General features: G+C 38.5%; 1 protein-coding gene across 6 annotated transcripts in view; it reads right to left on the reverse strand.

Annotated features, from left to right (window-relative positions):
• IQCE (IQ motif containing E) overlaps positions 1-20,082 on the reverse strand; it is an 88,936-nt gene that overhangs the window by 39,993 nt on the left and 28,861 nt on the right. For 5 of the 6 annotated variants that reach the window (XM_020975220.2, XM_078152927.1, XM_020975223.2 and 2 more), the window contains 8 exons: positions 17,181-17,309; positions 13,122-13,192; positions 10,218-10,331; positions 7,233-7,304; positions 5,732-5,802; positions 3,095-3,167; positions 2,731-2,780; positions 737-900 (listed from right to left, as the gene is read on the reverse strand). In XM_020975220.2, coding sequence (XP_020830879.1) covers positions 737-900; positions 2,731-2,780; positions 3,095-3,167; positions 5,732-5,802; positions 7,233-7,304; positions 10,218-10,331; positions 13,122-13,192; positions 17,181-17,309 — 744 coding nt within the window. The remainder of the gene's footprint in view (positions 1-736; positions 901-2,730; positions 2,781-3,094; positions 3,168-5,731; positions 5,803-7,232; positions 7,305-10,217; positions 10,332-13,121; positions 13,193-17,180; positions 17,310-20,082) is intronic. The other variant, XM_020975221.2, reaches the window with a different exon arrangement.

A 20,082-nucleotide genomic window follows, 5' to 3' on the forward strand; every position in this document is an offset into this window, starting at 1 on the left:
GGGACATAGGTGTTTTGTGCAGAAAATAGTGAGAAAGGCAGTTTGGCAGACACAGGGTATGGACAGGACAAAGTAAGGAATAACAAACAGAACCATCCATTTAAAGGGGCTAAATACAACAAACTTTCAGAAATCGATGCAGAAGGTGTGATAAGAGGGAATGAAATAAGCATTTATAGATGCTTATTATGTGCCAGGCACTATGCTAAGAGTTCTGAAAATATCTCATTGGATCCTCACAACAACCCTAGGCAGTAGGTGCTATTATTCCCATTTTGCAGTTGAGGAAACTGAGGCAAACAAAGGTTAAGTGACTTGCCCAAGGTCACACAAGTCAGTAAATGTCTGAGGCTGGGTTTGAACTCCAGTCTTCTTGACTTCAGGCCCAGTGATCCACCTACTGTGTCACCAGATGCGCCTCTACAACACTAAAACCCTGAATACCACTCTTAGATCATGCTACAATTCAGAGGGTATTTTTCAAATTATGTCAAGGTTCATTTGCTAATGGTAATTAACCATATTAACTGCATAGTTAGACTTTTCAAACGACAAAATCTCCCCAAAGCTTTGCAGCCTTATTTCAGATACGAGAGACATGCCACCTAAGCCATGTGGTTGGACAGAGTGAGGGCTGGGACTCCCATGGCATCCTTGCTCTTTGCCCTCATGGAAAAGCTGAAGCTAAATCCCTTCATTTGTAAATGCTCTCAGAGATGACATTCGTAGATGATACCTTTTGCTTTGTTAGAAATAGGGGAATTGCTTAGCACCCGGTCCAGATCTTCTTTCAAGCTCTGGTTCTCTTCCTGAAGTTCTTGAACATTTCTAGACAAGTGTAGGACAGTAGCACTCAATTTCTTCTGCTTTTTCTGAGTTGACTTCTTGTCAGTTGGGGACCTATATGCGAAACAGATCAAAAAGTGAAATAGCTCAATGGTAAACAAATGATTTCTAAACAGATACAATAAATGGCATAAATCAGGAGAAGAGATTATATTTTTCTCTTCACAAATGATTTAAACTAAAATAAACCAATTAGATATTCTTTTCAATGTCCAAGAGATTTGGACCAGGGATTATTTTTCCTATGCTTTAAAAAAAAAAACACAGATAAATAACTCTTTTGCTCCATATTCGAAGAGAAATATTTTAATGCTAAAATACAGGTAACTAGAATGGATGTAGGGGAGAGACATCATCTTCCAAAACACTTTGGCAGGTCCAAAGCTATGCTGTTCAATCATTTTTTATTTGAGTCTAACTCTTCATGACCCCATTTGGAGTTTTCTTAGCAAAGACAGTGGAGTGGTTTGCCATTTCCTTCTGCAGCGCAGTTTACAGTTGAGCTGAGGCAAACAGTTAACTGACTTGCCCAGGGTCATACAGATAGTAAGTGTCTGAGGCCAGATTTGAACTAAGGAAGAGGATTCAGGCCTAGCATTCTACCCACCGTGCCACTTAGCTGCCCCCAAAGCTATAGTGTTCCTCTTAAAACTCTACCTTTCTTTGAAACATTCTGATTTGCCTATTTTTACCATAGTTAACATTAAGAATACTGAAGTTCTAAAAGTCTAATCTCAACAGAAGGTGTACATAGTGCTCCAAATGATGGTAAGGAGAGAGAACTTGAAATCAAATTAACGATCCAAAAATGTGAGAACCTGAGCAAGAAAGCATAAGAAATCTATGCTAAGACAGATCCTCTGATAACTAATACTTCATCCCCTGGACCATGGGAGAGGGCTTCTGCCAGGCATTCTATGTCCTTCCCAGTCTGGCTCCAACTCATCTTTCCAGGCTTACTGCCCAAGACTACATCTACGCTTATGTTCCAACCAATCTGCCCTTGCCTGCAGAGCACTTCTTCGTCATCTGCAACTTGTACAACTGATTCCCTAGCTTCTGTCATGGTGCATCTCAGGTGCCACATCCTACAAGAGGCCTATGCAGAGCCTCCCAGTTGCTAGTGAATATTCTGTATGAACCTATTTGTATTCCTGCTCCCCTGTCTCCCTCAGAATGGAAACTTTTGGAGGGTAGTAACTGTTCTGTTTTATCTTTATGTTCCCAGGATCTAACACAATGCCTGGCATATAATAAGCACTTAATAAATACTTGTTGGATGAATGAATAGAAAGTCTGATGTTCTTCCAGATAAAGTAAACTGAAAGAAACGAAAGTGGAAGAACAACACTGAATTGAGATGGCAGCTTATGTAATGTAGTGGGAAAAGCACTGGACTTAAAGTCAGGAGATCTAGGTTTTAATCCGGACTCCAACACTTAAAACTGTGTGATCATGGACATGCCACTTACCCTCTCTGAGACTCAAGTTTCCTCATTTATGCAATGAAGACATGATACACTTAACTTATAGAGCTACTGAAAGAAAAATACTTCACAAACCTTAATGCATTATATGAAAGTATTATTAATAAGACAGGTGTAGTTTCAGAACTAGCATCTCTGTAGCAGAGCTAATTGACTAAAGACACTACCAACAATTAACAAACTAATTATGAGAATCATCTCTATGATCTGAGAAGCTCAGATGCCTAGATGTGAGAGGTCTAACTCTAACTATTCTTTTCTTTTAAAGGAAAGGTGTTTGAAGGTGCTTCAAAGTAATGGACATCAAAAGTTCCTAGGTGATTATTTCCTTTGTTATAACAGTTTAAATAATGTGAATCAATATACAAAATATGTGCCCCCAAAGAGACTAACATACTTCTTTCCTGTTGTTTCGGTATTTGCCAAAAGAACCTGGAGACGATGGATCTGTAAAATACCAAAGTTAGAATGCATTTTTAAAAGCAGATCGCTAGCATGGAAAAGAGTCTCCTTTGAGGATAACTCCACTAGAGTTCTGAGCATTGCTTAGGACCAAGACAAACCAAAGTGTGACATTATGTTTTCACCTAAAAGTCCTGACCAAGTAAGAGCACACAATCCTGGCAATATGACCTTCACAGCAAAACTTTAGCTTATACAGTCCCTTCAGTTTTGTTCAGTGTAATTACAATATTGCTCTCTGTCCATGTTCTGTGACTTCCCTTTCCCTTGATAATACATTAGGACAAAGAACTTAATACCTCCTCATAATAAGTCTCCATGGCGATCCTCATTTCTTCCAAATTAGTCATCTTTATATCTGTCTGAAGTTTACTGAAAATCCAAACAAAAAGTTAGCACAGAGATCCTGGTATTGCAGAGATGAGCCCAATATGCTGATAGTCTCACTGATACCGGGACATGGCACAAAAACTCATAGAAGCCAAGTCATCGTAAAAGAACTGGACTGGGGCAACAACAGCTGGGTTTGGTTTCCAGTTTCGTCACAGTTTAGCTTTGTGATCCTGGGCAAAAGACTCAGCTTCCTTCTCTGTGACTGGACATTGGGATGTTGGGAGGACATTGTGTTTTGCTAAGTAGTAAGAGTAAGTAAGCCTATAATCATGATAAGTATTAAGAATAAATCAATCATTCAACTATTTTGTACAGCAATTTGAAACGATGCCCAAAGGGCTATAAAACTGTGCATGACCTTTGACCCAGCAATACCACTATTAGGTATCTATCCCAAAAAGATTTTTTTTAAAACAGAAAAGGACCTATTTGTACAAAAATACTCATAGCAGCTCTATTAGTGGTGGCAAAGAACTGGAAATTGAGGGGATGCCCATTAATTGGCGAATGGCTGAACAAGATGTGGTAGGGAATACTATTGTGCCATAAGAAATTACATGCACGATGCTTTCCAAAAAACCTGAGAAGACTTACACGGATGGATGCAGAATGAAGTGAGCAGAACCAGGAGAACATTGTACACAATAACAGTGATACTGTATAATGAATTGTAAATGACTTAGTTGTTCTCAGTAATACAATGATTTAATACAGTTCCAAAGGACTCATGATGAAAAATGCTATCCACCTCCAGAGAAAGAACTGATGGAGTATGAATGCAGATTGAAGCATATTATTTTTCACTTTCTTTATTTGTGTCTGTGTGTGTCTGTGTTTTCTTTCACAACTTGACTAATATGGAACTATGTTTTGCATTACTGAACATGTATAACCTATACTGAAATGCTTGCTGTCTCAGGAAGGGAGGAGGAGGGAGGGAGAGAATTTGGAACTCAAAATCTTTTTTTTTTTCCTTTTGGCTAGGCAATGGGGTTAAGTGACTTGCCCAGGGTCACACAGCTAGTAAGTGTCTGTCTGAGGCCAGATTTAAACTCAGTTCTTTCTGACTCCAGGCCTAGTGCTCTATCCACTGTGCTACCTAGCTGGAGTGGAAAGTTATTCTATATTCTGTTCAAGAGATTAGGTATTCTGTCCTACAAAACTGACCCAGTAAATGACTAAATCCCTACCAAGGCAATGTATCACAGTGGTTAGATGCCCATAAGGGAGTTAGTCAGACTGGTGAAAAGAATAGGAGTAAGGGAGAGTTTGGAAATTAGGTCTCAGGAAGGTCCATCCATAGACAGAGAAAAGCCTATATAAGGAAGATTCAGGTCAAAATCCAAATGAATTGGGGAGTAACTTTGGGCATTGAGGAAAAATGCCAGAACTTCTTTAATGTGAAGAAGATTTTTACCTGGCCGTGGAGTGGACTACATCTGGCTACTCTTTTTCTGTACAGTACTCCAGCTTTGGCAACTCTAAGGCAACAGAAACCAACAACAGGGTTTAACCAGTAGGGGCAAGGAAAGTCCCATTAGCCTCAGGTCCTCCATAGGCTAGAACTGGGGCTTCAAGTCAGCCACCCAAAGACTTCTGTGGCCCAACAGAGGCTAGGGAGACTGAATGTTCAGAAGTGAGAGTAAGTCAGCACAGATGCCCATATGATTTGCTCAGTGATTAGGCTTACATTGTTCTGGAGATGATGAACAAGAATGTCACCCATGTAGCTCACTGGCATTTGCTGGTATAGGGCAGTATACTGGATTACGTGAAGGATGGCACACAGAAAAAAGAGGGAATATGGAGTCTATTATAAGTAAATGTGCTATGTGTAACTCGAGGACTGTGTATAATATGAGATGTCTCATGACCTACATACCTCATTAATTACATGTAACTCTACTGTGTATGACCCACAGAGTCTTTACCTCTAAATGGGACAGGTATCAGGTATAATGAGAAGGGATTACACATTTTCAGGCAGCTAAAAAGCACAGTAGATAGAACGCTGGGCCTGGAGTCAGAAAGACATGAGTTTCTCAGACATTCCTCCTGTGTGACCCGGGCAAGTTCCTTAACTTGTTTGCCTCAGTTTCTTCAACTGCAAAATGGGGATAATAATTGCATCTACCTGGCAGGATTGGTGCGAAGATCAAATGAGATATCTGTAAAGCACTTAGTGCCAGGTACATAGCAGGCAGTATATAAATATCTATTGCCTTCCCTCCCTTTCCTTCAACTGCAGGATTCAATGTAGCAGGTACCTGTATCCAGGTGCTCAGGTCAAGAGAGACACTCTAACATTAAGAATTCATAAGCATACAACCTTTTTGGTTAGGAAGTGGAGTGAAGAAAAAGATAGAACTGGGAACAGGGTCAGAGAGATTCTTAGGGTGGAAATTCAAGCTGGAGTCTGAGAAAACTTGATGAAAGATAATTTCACTAATAATGTAAGCTAAATGTAGCCCTTTCTAATGGTATAAAGGATTCTCAAAATTCCTCCCAGCCCACGCAAGAGCCCAACCCAAAAATCTCCATACGTGATAGTATTGTCCTTTTCCTTGCATTGCTGTTCCAACTTGATAATCCTCTGTTTTAATCCATTAATGACCTGCCAAAAGAATATAAACACATCAAGCCCACACGTTTCTGATATCCCTATTACATCAGTCTCCTCCTGAAATCTGGTCTTTTTCATTCTCTCTTTACAGTGTTACATTTCAGCAAAGATAATACAGATAGCCACAGCACACCAAAATAGGAATGAAATCCTAAACGTGTTTATCATTACTACTAAGATAATACATAGGAACAGGATAATTAGTTAAAAAAATTTAAGGCAACTACAGCTCTCTGGAGATTATTTATTAGACAATCCTGTCCATAGCTGCCAAATAAAAGGAACAACTCTTTTCACTAGAGAAAAGAGATTTCACTAGAGAAAAGAGATTTCACTAGAGAACAGAGATTTCTTTATTCACCATTTTTAGAGTTGGAAAGGAAGACATAACAAATATTGTTTACCTGAAAAGGTGCTGGGTAAAAGTCCAGTTGTCTTAAATATTTTAAAAGTAAGCATTACTGATGCCTCTGATTTTTAAATCACAATCATTCCTGCATACACCTCATCACCACCACCACCAAATAAGCCCTTCTTTTGTTACAAAGAAAAACAGCCAAAGAAAACCAACAGACATAAAAACTGTCGTATAGCATATGTAACACTACACTCCAATAGAACCTCACCTCTCTCCTCACGTGTCTTAAATATTAAAAACATAACTTTCAACTATTGTGTATGCTAGATGCTGTGTTATTAGTATCAATTCTGGGAACAGCAAATTCTTTTTCCTTAAACAATATACTTTCAAAATCCTGTCAATCATAGCAGGAGGGCACTGAATAGTCTGTCTTAGTAAGTACCTCAGAGAAATCCACTTTACCACAAAAAAGAATAGAGTAAAGAATAGATATCTACAGAAAGACCATGGAAGGAATGTCTCCCTATGACACCTTTCCATCTAGCAGTCTTTGCTCAGGGTTCTGATTGTAGGTCAGATATTCAAGTATCATTGTCAGGCCTAAAATCCTTCTCCTGTGACAAGAGTTAAGGCCTACAACAATTTCAAAGTACTCCAGCATAATGGTTCTCAAAATCATGTAGGAGCAGTGGGAAACATCATTTCCACGGTAAAGAGTGCTACCTCCTGAATTTACCACAAGTTCTCCTGGAGCTTCTGACCATTCTATAGCTAACTCCTAGGTAGTGGCTGAGGAATGATGAGCTCACAGCCCAGAAGGAAACAGCAGGGGCTGTTCTTTTACCCCTAGGGTCCAGAACTCATGGTACTGTGAAATTAATTCTCTCCATATATTATTGAAAGAAAAAGTCTTCATTGAGCAAAGACTGTTCGTATACATTTTGAATGAGTACTTTGTTGCTCTTCCTCCGCATCTATCATTGTAATAATCTCTTTAAGGAAGGAATAGCTCTGATCTGAACTGGCATTTTAATAAGGTTTTAATAGAAAAGTTATTTACCTTCCTGGAGATCACACTTACCCAGCCAGTACCAGGCCTTTTGTCAACCATACTCCGGGCAAATTCACAGCCCTGTAGCAAAAAAATAATATTTTTAAAAAATAGTCTGTGCAATTCAAATTTTATTGATTTTTAAAATTTCACCTAATCTGAGGAACAGAAATTTATAGTTCCCTCAATCTTAGGGGTTTATATATCAATGAAGAATTGAACCAAGAGTTAAGTGAATGAGCCTAGTTACTGTTGCTCCTACATACAATATTGGTACATACAGTACAGTATTGATAGATGCACAGGGGTGGATATGAACCAGCCTGGGCATTTATAACCCATGTTTCCATACTACTAGCCCTACAGGATAGGAACTACCTACTGATCCCCTGTACTTGGTTATAACTATAGATTATCCCACTTCCACTGCAAATTCAACCTAGCTCCTTAATTGCTCTAATTCTGTGCATTACCCTCTAGCCCTGATCCAACGCTGATTTCACTGGATATACCATTCAGCTTACTTACATGATTATGGACTCTGGGCACTTCTACCAATCAAAAGCGCCATTCTATTCACTTATCCCATAACCATCTCCCTTTCCCGATTCTAGGATAACAATGGAGAAAGCCAAGCTACTAAGTACTGTTGGCAGACCATTTCCAAGCATCACAGATTTGGATCTGAACTGGCCAAAGTGGTGGCTCCAAAAGAAAGAGCCAATGCTTTCTAGATATGATGGGATGAAATAAAATTGGAAAATTCCAGTTTGCAAGGTAAGATGGCAGTATTAGAAGGGAAACACTGAAGGCATCCCCAGTACCTACCCAGCTGAGTAAGCCCCTGGGGAAATCCAAAAGGCAGGCTGAAGAACTTGCTGGCTTGTAGGTGAAGCCACAGGACTTTTCCACCAACCAAATGGAAGTTTGATTCCCATCCTGTGATTATTGGTTATGCTGCCTGGCATTCCTGATGGGACACAGTGACTTACTAAAGTGGTTCAATGGTGGTATGACAAAGATCCCACACAGCTTTGAGGGCCCACTGTGGCCTAAGGTTGCAAACCAATAGATCTAACAGCCCTGACAAGGATGAGATTTGGTGGGAACACTCTTCAGGCTGCAAACCAAGATCTCAAATAGAACAGAGCTGCCTGGACAAAGCAATCTAAGAAGTCCTGGTGGACGCCCAGGAATATTTGGCTACCTCACTCCAGAGCCCTTCTAGCATCCAGAGAGGAATCTATCCCTGATTGTCTCTATATATTCACTTCTGTCAGTATGTTCCCTCTGGCTCTGCCACAATGGGCTAACTAAACAGAGAGATATGGAAGACCTTTCATCTGGCTACCCAGGCCTTTTGGTGGTCAAACCTCAATTCAACTGACAAATCCCACAATGGGGTCCAAATGAAGCTACTTCTTATACCTCCCCAATCACGACTGACAGAGTCCCTGGATTTCATCATGGATTTGCCCCTGTCCCAAGACCAGGTCTTCACTGTGGTGGTAGTAGGCATCCTACAAGGCGCACTGGGTAATGGATAAGAGGGTTGGATTCAAGTCCAGGAAAACTTGGGCTCAAATCCTGCCTTAGACACTAAGTAACTGTGTAACCTTAAACAAGTCACATGTCCTCAGATTCCACATCTGTAAAATGAAGGGGCTGGAATCAATAGCCTCTAAGGTCCCTTCCAGTTCCAAATCTGTGATCTTTCGTCATGATTATCAAACTGGCCCACTTCTTCCACTATGCTGGATCTCCACAGCAACCAAGACCACCTACCTAGTCTTTTAGGAAATCTTTTACTTAGATCACCTTCCCATATACAACAGGCCATGAATTTCAGTTTATGTCACACATCTGGGCAACACCCTTCTGAACAGTCCTCTGAATAAAAGTATATCTTTCCACTATATAACTAATGCTTTTCTTTCTTTCTCAATTGCGGGTCTAAAAAACTGTCTCTTGACTTGTGCCCAAAGAGACTTTCCAGGAGAGCCAGGGCAACACACGATGAAGAAATGATGGAATCTCATTTGGAGAGTCAAGTAGAAAAATGACTGTGATACAGCCCATGAGGAGGATTTTCATAGTGGAGGGTGGAAATCCTGAAGATAAATATGTAATGAGTTTCAAAAAAGTGGACAATTCCTATATAATTTTTTTTTTGGCGAGGAAATTGGGGTTAAGTGACTTGCCCAGAGTCACACAGCTAGTAAGCATTATGTGTCTGAGGCCACATTTGAACTCAGGTCCTCCTGACTCCAGGGCTGGTGCTCTATCCACTTCACCACCTAGCTGCCCCTATGTAACTAATTCTTAAACTTAATGAATTGTATCCTAGAGTAATAATCTACCATGCATCTACATCACCAACAACTCTATGCATGCTACCACTCATAACACATTCTTCTGCACCAACTACTGGTTTTATTTCATTTCTAGCACTTTCCTTCACTCACACTCTGATACCACATATCCTGTTTCCCTTCTCTACTCGTGGTCAATTGCTACTTTGAAAAGTTAGAAGGTGCTCAAAGGAAACTTCAAAATGACCATCCTTTACCAGAAGTTAGAAGATAGGCTACTGTGAAGGACACCATAGTTTTAAGTGGCAGGTTCTATAGCTTTTCCATTGACTCTCCCTAAATGAATGCAAGTGTCATTCCAAAAATTCCAGGAGGACATGGGCATTCATCTGCTTGCTCCACAGCTCCCTTGCTTTAGGTATGTGGCTTGGCTATGTGGCCAACTCTGATATCTGGCAGAATGGGCAGGCTATAGATCAGAGGACTACAAATGGAAATCTGCCCCAGGACATCCCTACAAGTGAGTGTGTTGAGGCCTTTCAGTGACAGTAGCCACATAAATCCTAACCTAACCTAACCTAATCCTAACCTATGGATCTGTATACTCTCAAGTTTTGATCTGTGTGATTAATGATTCTGAATGCTCCTTACCAGGGGAATTACAACAAAAAGGACAACTTACTCGATTAGGATCCAGGAGGTGTTCAATCTGCCGATCCTTTCTGCTATTTTCTTCTTCTAATCGTCGAAGCTTTGTTTTCATAAAATCCACATCACCTTTTTGAGAGTGTAATGACTAAAAGGAAAAAAAAACTCTACAGGTTTGGCTTTGTTTTTGTTTTAAATATACCCCACAGTCAAATACAAAGATAGATTGTTTTTAATCCTTATCCACAGTCCTAGGTTTGGGCTAGATAGTTCAATCACCTAGTGCTCAGGAAGTCAAATTTGGATCTGATCCAATTAAGTAAGCATTTACTAAGTGCCCAGTATGTGGTAGGCACTTAGACGAAGACAAAAATGTGTGTCACTATCCTCAAGGAACTTACATTCTATTGGGAGAAATAATACACACACATATAAATACACACATTTTATACATACACACACAAGATATATATAAAATAAATTTAAATAAAGTAATTTGGTATTAGTAGTTGGGAGAATAAGGAAAGGCCTCATAGTAGCATAGCAATTGTTCATGAGGCCAGAATAAGAAGGGAGTGCAATCTCAGCACAGGGAGACAGCTTGAGCAAAAGCAAAGAAACAGGAGATGGAATGTCCTGTGTGAGAAAGCAGAAGATGGACAGTTTGGCTGGACTGCAGAATCTGTGAAGTGAATTCTTGTAAGAGAAGCCTGAAAGAGAACTTAGATCTAGGTAGGAAAGTGCAGGTAAATGTTTAACAGTCAGCTCTCTGAAAAAATGTATGCAAGACACACTTAAATTTAATAATCTGTATTATTAAAACATTTTATCACTTTCTTAAATTTATACAATCGATAACAACAAACTATCCTCAATTTGTATCATTTGCCAATTTCTGAGCTATAAATACTTAGATTGAAAATTTAACAATCAGCGCTCATGAACCAGTATGAACTAGCTCCAGGATACCCCTGGATCCAGGTTGCAAAGGACTCTAAATGTCAAAAAGAAGAGTCTGCATTTGATCCCACAAGTAATAAGGAACCCCTGGTATTTACTGATCAGAAGAGTAACACAATCAGACCTACCCTTCAGGTATATCACTTTGGCAGAGGTGTCAAGAATGAATTGAAACGGGGAGAGACTTGAGGCAGAGAAATCAATCAGGAGGTTATAAGATAGTATAGATGAGAGACAATGAGGGTGTGAACTAGAATTAACTTTTCTGGACCACAGTTTCCTTATCTGTAAAATGAGGAGGATGTTGGACTAGATTATCTCTAATCTCTGTTTCAGCTTTTAATCTATGCTCCTACTAGTTCAAGGTAGAGGTAATAAATTCGGACTACTTTATATCGGCATTTGGCTGTAAAAGAGAGAATTATGGGACAACAGCTTGAGGGCATGGCAGGGTCAAGTGAAGGATGAGGAGATATGGACTTGTTTGCAGGTATCAGGGAAGAATTAGTGCATAAAGAACGACTGAAAAGTAAAAAGAGAAAAGGAATGACTGAAGGAGCAAGTGACTAGAGGTGGGAGGGGAGGGGATAAAAGGGACTAGTAGGGTTAGTATTGCTAAGAAGCACTACACTATTCTTCCTCTGAGATGAAACTGAGAATATAAAAATATGTGTTCAATTGTTTCAATTGTGTCCAACTCTTCGTGGGTACTAGAGTGGTTTGCCATTTTCTTCTCCAGTTCATTTTACAAACGAGGCAAACAGGGTTAAGTGACTTTCCTAGGGTCACACAGCTAGTAGTGTCTGAGGTTAGATTTGAACTCACATCTCCTGACTTCAGGCCTGGCTCTATCCACGGTGCTACCTAGCTGCCCTTGCACCACCTACCTGCCCTGAACTCAGGATGATGAGTCTTCCTGACTCCAGACCTGGCACTCCATAAAATGCACCACCTACCTGCCCCGAATACATGGGATTTTATTGTTGGTATTCAGTCATGTCTGACTCTTTGTGACCCTATTTGAGGTTTTCCTGGCAAAGATACTGGAGTGATTTACCATTTCCTTCTCCAACTCATTTTACGGATCAGAAAACCGAAGTAAACAGTGTTAAATGACTTGCCCAGGATCACACAAAGTTGGTAAGTGTCTGAAGCTGTATTTGAACTCAAGAAGATGAGTCTTCCTGATTTCTGACCTGCACTCTATCCATTGTACCACCTAGCTGCCCTATAAGAATATATTTATCAATAATACGTTAAATGTTAGTTAAATTATATATCAAATAAATTTCTCAATAATAAATCTCAGTGAATACACACCTTAGTTCCTGGGTCAGTGTACATTTTGTGTCATAAATCAATCAACAAGCACTTATTAAACATTATTCTGTGCCAGGCACTATGCTATGTACTGGAGACACAAAGACAAAGCAAAAAACAGTCCTTTCCCTTAGATTAGAATGTAGATTCCATTCTAATGGGAGAGTACATAAAGGTAACCTCAAATAGGAAAACACTAGCAGCTAGGGCAAATGAAAAGCCCCATGCAGAAGATGGTACATTACTACAGCAGGTTAAAATGCAAAATGTGAAATGGGATCCCTGGTTACCAAAGAACTTTATAGTGATTCCTGCCTAGCAGGAGCTAAAGTCTCGAATTAAGTCAGAGATTCTAAGAGGCTGAAGGGAGGTGGGAGAGCATTTGAGGTACAAGGAGGTGGCCAATGTAAAAGGCACATAGACTGACTATGGAATGTCATGTGCGAGGAACAGCAAGTAGAACAGTGTGGCCAGACTGTAGAAAGAATGGAGGGGAGTAACGTAGAAGAAGGGGCTAAGTGGGTAAGAGCTTTAAATAGAAAATGAATTTACATTTGATCTTTGAGTTAATAGGGAGCCCTGTTAAGCATTAATTTTTTTGTCCACTGTCAGAAACTTTCATTGCTTAAAAACAGTAGAGAACAAAAAGTAATATTACCTTCTTCAATTCAATAATCTCATCATACATATCTTCCTTCTCTCTATAAACAGGGGCCCCAGGACTATGACCTAGAGAAAGACACAAAGCAAATCGCTTATAAGATTATTTGTAAGGGAACAACAATCCTTAGCTTTACTATAACCAGGATTTCAAAGATCACAATGCTTCAGTGACAGAAGAGAAAAAGGTATTCTTTCTCATTCAATACTAAGCATTTAATAGGATTTTATAAACAATTTATATTGTAACAGATAACCAATTACAGAAATTTTCCAGAGACAGAAAAGAAAAAGTGAAATTCAAGAAAAATAAGGATATGAACACATAATTTATAGTCAAGGTAGAATAAAAGAAAAACTGGATTAGGAGTAAAACATTTAGACTTTGCTTAACCATTTACATTTAAACTGTTCAGATTTGAGGCTCCCAAGACAAAGACTGTGAATCCTTATTTCTTTGTTGTTTAGTCGTTTCAGTCATGTCCAACCCTTCACGACCCCATTTGGGATTTTCTTGGCAAAGATACCAGAGTGATTTGCCACTTCCTTCTCCAGCTCATTTTACAAATGAGGAAACTGAGGTTTTACACAAAACTACTAAGTGTCTGAGACCAGATTTGAAATTGGGAAGATGAGTCTTCCTGACTTCAGACCTGGCACTCTATTCATTGTGCCACCTAATTGCCCAAATCCTTATTTCTAAAGGATAATTAACATGCTGATGTTTAATAAATATTTAAGCTTAAAATATAATGACCAACAACCAAAAAGAGTAAGCAACTCATGTACGGGACACAATATAAAGGAATTAGAATTTAAGTAAAGTTTTAAAACTGAAGTGATTATCCTGTAGGGATTAAAAGAAAAAAAAAGTAAAATAGTTAAAAGTTTTGGGAAGCAGGCAAATGAGAGCTCAGTAAAGATTTCACTGACAATATTAAAAGTCTTTTCCCATTAAATTTAAGAAGACTGTATAGTTAGTTTAGCTTCTACTGTGAAGGAATCGCTCTAATTCCTAAATGAGCAATGATCCTATTTCATATCTTACCTCTTAACCTGCTGTAGACTAATGTGCATACCTGAAGTAAAAAATCTCAGTGTCACAGTTGTAAGGCCCCTGAGAGCCCATCTAATCCAACCTGTACCTGAAGAAGGATGCCTTCTACCACACTGAAGACTTCTAGTGAAGGAGAATCCACTACCTTCTGGTGGCAGCCCATTCTATTATTATAGACTATTAACTGCTATAAAGTTCTTCCTTGTGTCAAAACTAAATTGCCCTCCTACAACTTCCACCCACTGCTCCTAGTCCTGCTCTCTGGGGCCAAAAAGAATATGTCTAATCTCTTTTCTACATGTCATCCCTTCAACTACCTGAAGACATTTATCATATATGCATGTAGGTGGGTGATACAATAGACAGACAACTGGGCCTAGAATCAGGAAGACTTGAGTTCAAATGTGACCTCAGAAACTTTCTATTTGTGTGACCTTGGACAAGTTACTTAACCCACGTTTGCTTCAATATTTTCAACTGTAAAATGAGGATAATAATAGTACCTATCTCCCAGGGTTGTTGTGAGGATCAAATATTATCTCATTTCTTTCAAATGAGATATTTGTAAAGCACTTAAGACAGTGCTTTGCACGTAGTAAATGCTTCATAAATGGTTATTTCCTTCCTTCCTTCATCTTCTCTTCTAAGGCTAACCATCTCATTTTCTTCAACTGAATTTCATCTGGCATGATCACCTCACCATGCTGAATGCTTCTTTCTGGACGCTCTCTACCTTGTTACTACAGTGCCCGGAACTGAGCCACCACACTGCATGTAGAGTCTGTTCATAGGACAGCAGGACTATCATCTTCCAAGTCATAGATACTAAGCCTCTAAATGCAACCTAAGACCTCATTAGTGTTTTTTAACTTCTATGCTGAACTGTGAACTCATCTTGAGTTTTTAGTCTAGTAAAACCTCTATGTCAATTTCACAAGAACTCTTGTCTAGTCATGCCTCCCTAATCCTGTACTTTTGAAATTTATTTTTTCAAACTAAACAACAGGATTTTTCATTTACTTTGTTAAATAAATGTTCCATCTTATTAGATTCAGCCCATGATTCTCACTTGGTGAAATATTCATCCTTACTCTCAACCAATATGTCTAAGCTTCATGTGTCATCTGCAAATTTGATAAGTGTGCCTTCATCCAATTTAGTGGTAAAAATCTTGAACAGAAGCAGAGCTGAGGACAGAGATCCCTCTGCCTACTAGAGGCTTCCCTCCTCCTGGACTTTAAGTCATGAATGGATACTTTTTGGGTTTCATCACTTCACTAGTTCTCAATCTGTGTGACTTCAATCTTCTACTCCATATCACTTCATCTATTCCACAAGCAAGCATACAAAAGATGCTGCTGTAGTGATTAGAATGCTCAATTAGGAGTCATAGAACTTGTGCATATAAAGTACTTTGCAAAATTCAAAGTGCTATATAAAATCAGCTATTATTATTGTTCTTGTAATTATTTTACAGAATTCCCTACCAGTCCAGTAACCCTGACAAAAAAGAAAATGAGGTTAGTTTGGCATGACCTTTGATCAAGACCATGCTAGCTCTTTGTGATCACTACTTCCTTTTGTAGATGTTTACAAACCATCCCTTTAATAATGCATTCTAGAATTTGCAAGAAATTGTAGTCACTCACAGTTCTATGTTCTATAGACTCTATTTTTTTCACTTTTTTTGAAAGCTAGTTCTTTTAGTATCCTAGGAGGTGGTTTTGCATAGAGTTGGTTAATTTGAACTCATCAAGGACCATTACCTTTTTACTTATCCTGTGTTTCAACTCCCTATTTTAAAAACAAACACGCACACACATGTGTATATACACATATATGTATGTGTATGCATATGTATGTATGTATGTAAGTATGCATAGGGGCAGCTAGGTGGCATAGTGCACAGAGTGCTAGGCCTGGAATCAGGAAGATTCCTCTTCCTGAGTTCAAATCCAACCTCAGATACTTACTAGCTGTGTGACCCTGGCAAATCACTCTACCCCGTTTGCCTCAGTTTCTCATCTGTAAAATCAGCTGGAGAAAGAAATGGCAAACCACTCCAGTATCTTTACCAAGGAAACTTCAAATGGATTCACAATGAATCAGAAATGACTGAAAATGACTGAACAAATCAGATATTTTTATCTTTCCAATCCAGAGATCTTATTCCTTGGCAGAGAAAACAAAAGCAAAATAAAAGTTTGAATAATTCTGTCTTCTCTCCATTGTGCTATTATTTTCCTATACACCCAGTGCAGTGGTACTATCCCTCTTTAATCCTCCTTCTCCCCTCACCCCCTATAATGGCTAAAAAAGTCCTTTACGTTGTCCTTAATGTTCACCACCAGTCTCTGTTTATTCTGAGTTTTGGCAGTCCTGACATTCTTACAGAGAGATGTCATGCTTTTGTATCCATCCTCCTTTATTTGCCAAAATCTCATCTTGTCAAAGGTCACAATAAACTCAAAAGTTCTATTGTTTTAAACTCATGAAAAGCAATTTTATCTCCACTGATATGCTCACCATTGCTAAAGAATATTTGTGCTTTTGCCTTTTAATACCTAATGCTTCCTTCAAATATTCTGGAGTGTCACTAGAGGGGTTAGTCCATACATTCCTAAGTCCCTAGACTGATTTCATAAGCTGAGTCAAACTTTCTGAGAAAAAAACAGTATGAATTTAATGTGATGCTATCAGTACAACACAGGTCAAGCTTTATCCTACAATAAACGACCAATGTTTCTAGACTAAGGGAAGCTGTGTCAGTACTCTTAAATTCATATTACTCAAAAACAAAATGTACAGTCATCTAGTTTGAGAGAGCATCACAATCTACAAGTCATGACATGATAGAAATGCTAAATGTTTTAGGAGTGAATAAAAGTCACACTGCATTCAATAATAACAAGTTGCATTCTAAGTCATCTTTCAAATTTTCAGAAATTCCCCTGTGAGAATTTCTGAGCAGGGAAGCAATGGGTTGAAGCAGTCACATACCTTGTTTTGAAGGTCCAAGCCATAGTTTCTGTGGGGTTAAAGCCATCCTGCCACTGAGAGGCATTGCCCCTGCTGCCTTTAAATATCTCCAAGATGAGATCTGTTTAGGTTTGGTATGATAGGGAGACTCTGAAAAAGAAAATAGATGATGTTAGAGTGACAAAATACTATTTATACCTCAATAAATTTGCTATGAAACAAAAATTTTGCATAAAACAAAATTTTTATAAGGGCAATACCTTCAGGCAAAATTATTCTGCTCAAAACAGTTATATAAAATTAAAACTACAAATGTATAAGCCAAGCCATTTTGGGGAGGGAGGGGAGAAGGGAGGGGAAGAAAATTTAAAACTCAAAAGCTTACAGAAGTGAATGTTGAAAACTAAAAATAAATTAATAAAAATAAAATTTAAAAAATAAATGTATAAGCCAAGAAAAATTCAGAAAAACAATTTTCCCTTCAAAAACAAGAAAAAAAGTTTGAATATTTTTCCTTTATTTTCTACATGTCAAATTTCCAAATTACCAAGTATCATAATTCAATAATCAGACCAATTTTACACATAATATACTCTATATCCCTAATAAGGTAACTGTAAATATGCCAAACCCAAACCATTTGAAAAGCTGTATTGAGATGTTTATAAAATCCAAATACAAAAGCCCAAAGTAATATCTAATCAAATAAAGCTAGATTGATCCAGCTTGAATATTCATAACACCCCCAAATGCTTGCCTTTCAGGGATAATAATGAGAAAATGATCGTAGCTGAAAGACCAATCAGAGAGATGATTCAAAAATGAGAAGGTTTACAAAACACAAATATGTGCATTTTAAACCCACACCCACGCATGTTCTTTTTATTTAATAATATAGCAAACTCTCAATTTTATTATTCATGTTAATGGAGAATAATGCAAAATAATAGAAAACAAAATTATCTCCAAAATGTAACATATACTTTTGAGGAATAGTTTACCTTTCTAATTAAGTTTGGCTTAGGCTAATATGAAAATGAATTTGTATTCCCCAAGTACACACCAGAAAGAATTTGCCATGATGCAAAGGGAAGTCAATCTATAATTTAAATTGTGATATAGATAACTCCAAAGTAAATGATTCATAAACAGACGATTGAGAGTTGGTGGTATGCATATTACAGTAATATTAAATGCAAAACATATACCATGAGTATCCACAAATATTATTCTAAGTTCGATTATAAAAACATCTCTTTTGCTTACACACAAATGGCAGTTCTGGCATAATAAGCACTTCAGTAATGGTATAGAGGCTATGACCAAGGAAGGTAAAGAAACTACTAGTCAATTTTAATTAATAATTTATCTGATTAGTTATGCTTTAAGGCAATCAATAATATTATTCACTATATATATATGAAAATATGCTGTTCATATATGAAAATAAACTATAAGTCAGAGAGCTAGGTGTTAAAGAATAGAGTGTCTAGGGGTGGCTAGGTGGTGCAGTAGATAGAGCACTGGCCTTGGAGTCAGGAGGATCTGAGTTCAAATCCAGCCTCAGACACTTGACACTTACTAGCTGTGTGACCCTGGGCAAGTCACTTAACCCCGATTGCCTCACTTTAAAAAAAAAAGGCAAACAATAAAAAATAGAATATCTATTAAAAGTTACAGAAGGAATTGGAAACCTGTTCTTCTTCAGGTTGACCCACTGGGGGGAGGGGAGGGGGCTGGGGAGAGAGGGAACAGTTGAGGCCTACACAGGGGGTCAAGTCATCAATTCACAATACATTTATAAAATCTATACTAATTGTTAAAACACTCATGTAGGTGCTGGGAATACAAAGATGAAGAATAACACTGTCCTTACCCCTTAAGGAATTTACCATCTAAAGGAGGGTCAGGGAAGGGAACATATATACATACAAGTAACTATGATAAAAGGCAAAGTATGATTAAATGAATAGGAGAGGACAGAGTGCCATGATGGATAGAAGCTGCAAGGAAGAAAATTTAGGCTTAAGGTAAGGTAAAAAAACCCTAACAATTAGTTATCTAAAAATGGAACGGGCTGCTAGAGCTAGTAGGTTCCTCCACACAGGAAGACTTCAAGCAGGCACTAGATAACCACTAGTCAGTTATACTGCAGAAAAGATCCTTTTCAGAGATTGTTGAATTAGGTAGCTCTGAGACCCCTGTCAACTTTGTGATTCTGCAAAATTTAAGGAAGAATACTTCTAGTTAAAGGGATCAGGAAAAGTCTCATGGAGATAGGTCCTGAACCAGGCCTTGAAAAGAAAGATTTCAAAGTGTGGAGATGTGGGGTAGGAGCATCTGCTCCAGAAATGGGGAAAAGAATGCATGGAGGTATGAGAAGGGGGGATGAAAGACTAGACGTGCCAATTGTCCAGTACAGCTGGTGTATAGAATACTTGAAGGGAAGTATTGTGAAATATAGGTGGAAAGGAAGACTAGAGTTAAATTATAGAAGGTCTTGAAAACCAAGCTGAAATGTTTGCTTTTAACTCTTTTGACAGTAGAAAACTACTATCCCAAGTTTTAAAGTGAGAGAAAAGTAACAGAATCAAAACCATACATCAGGAAGATGACTCAGGCAGCTGCATGAAAGACAGAGAGGGGAGAGACTAGAAGCAGGCAGAATAGTTAGTTAGGAGGCTACTACCAAAGAGTACGTAAGAGGTAAGAAGGGCCTTAATCAAGATGGTGGCAGTGAAAATGGAAATGAGACCTGAATGTGAAAGAGAGTTTACAGGTAGGACACAGATGCCTTTGGCAGCTAATTTGATATAAGGGGTGAAGACGGAACACTCAAGGATTACTACAAGATTTTTACTAGGTGATTGAGAGAATAGTGGTACCCTCAACCAAAACAGGGAAATTAGGAGCAAAGATGATT

This window comes from Phascolarctos cinereus, unplaced genomic scaffold, assembly GCF_003287225.1.
Source record: "Phascolarctos cinereus isolate Bilbo 61053 unplaced genomic scaffold, phaCin_HiC Scaffold_4;HRSCAF=312, whole genome shotgun sequence".
Lineage (NCBI taxonomy): Eukaryota > Metazoa > Chordata > Mammalia > Diprotodontia > Phascolarctidae > Phascolarctos > Phascolarctos cinereus.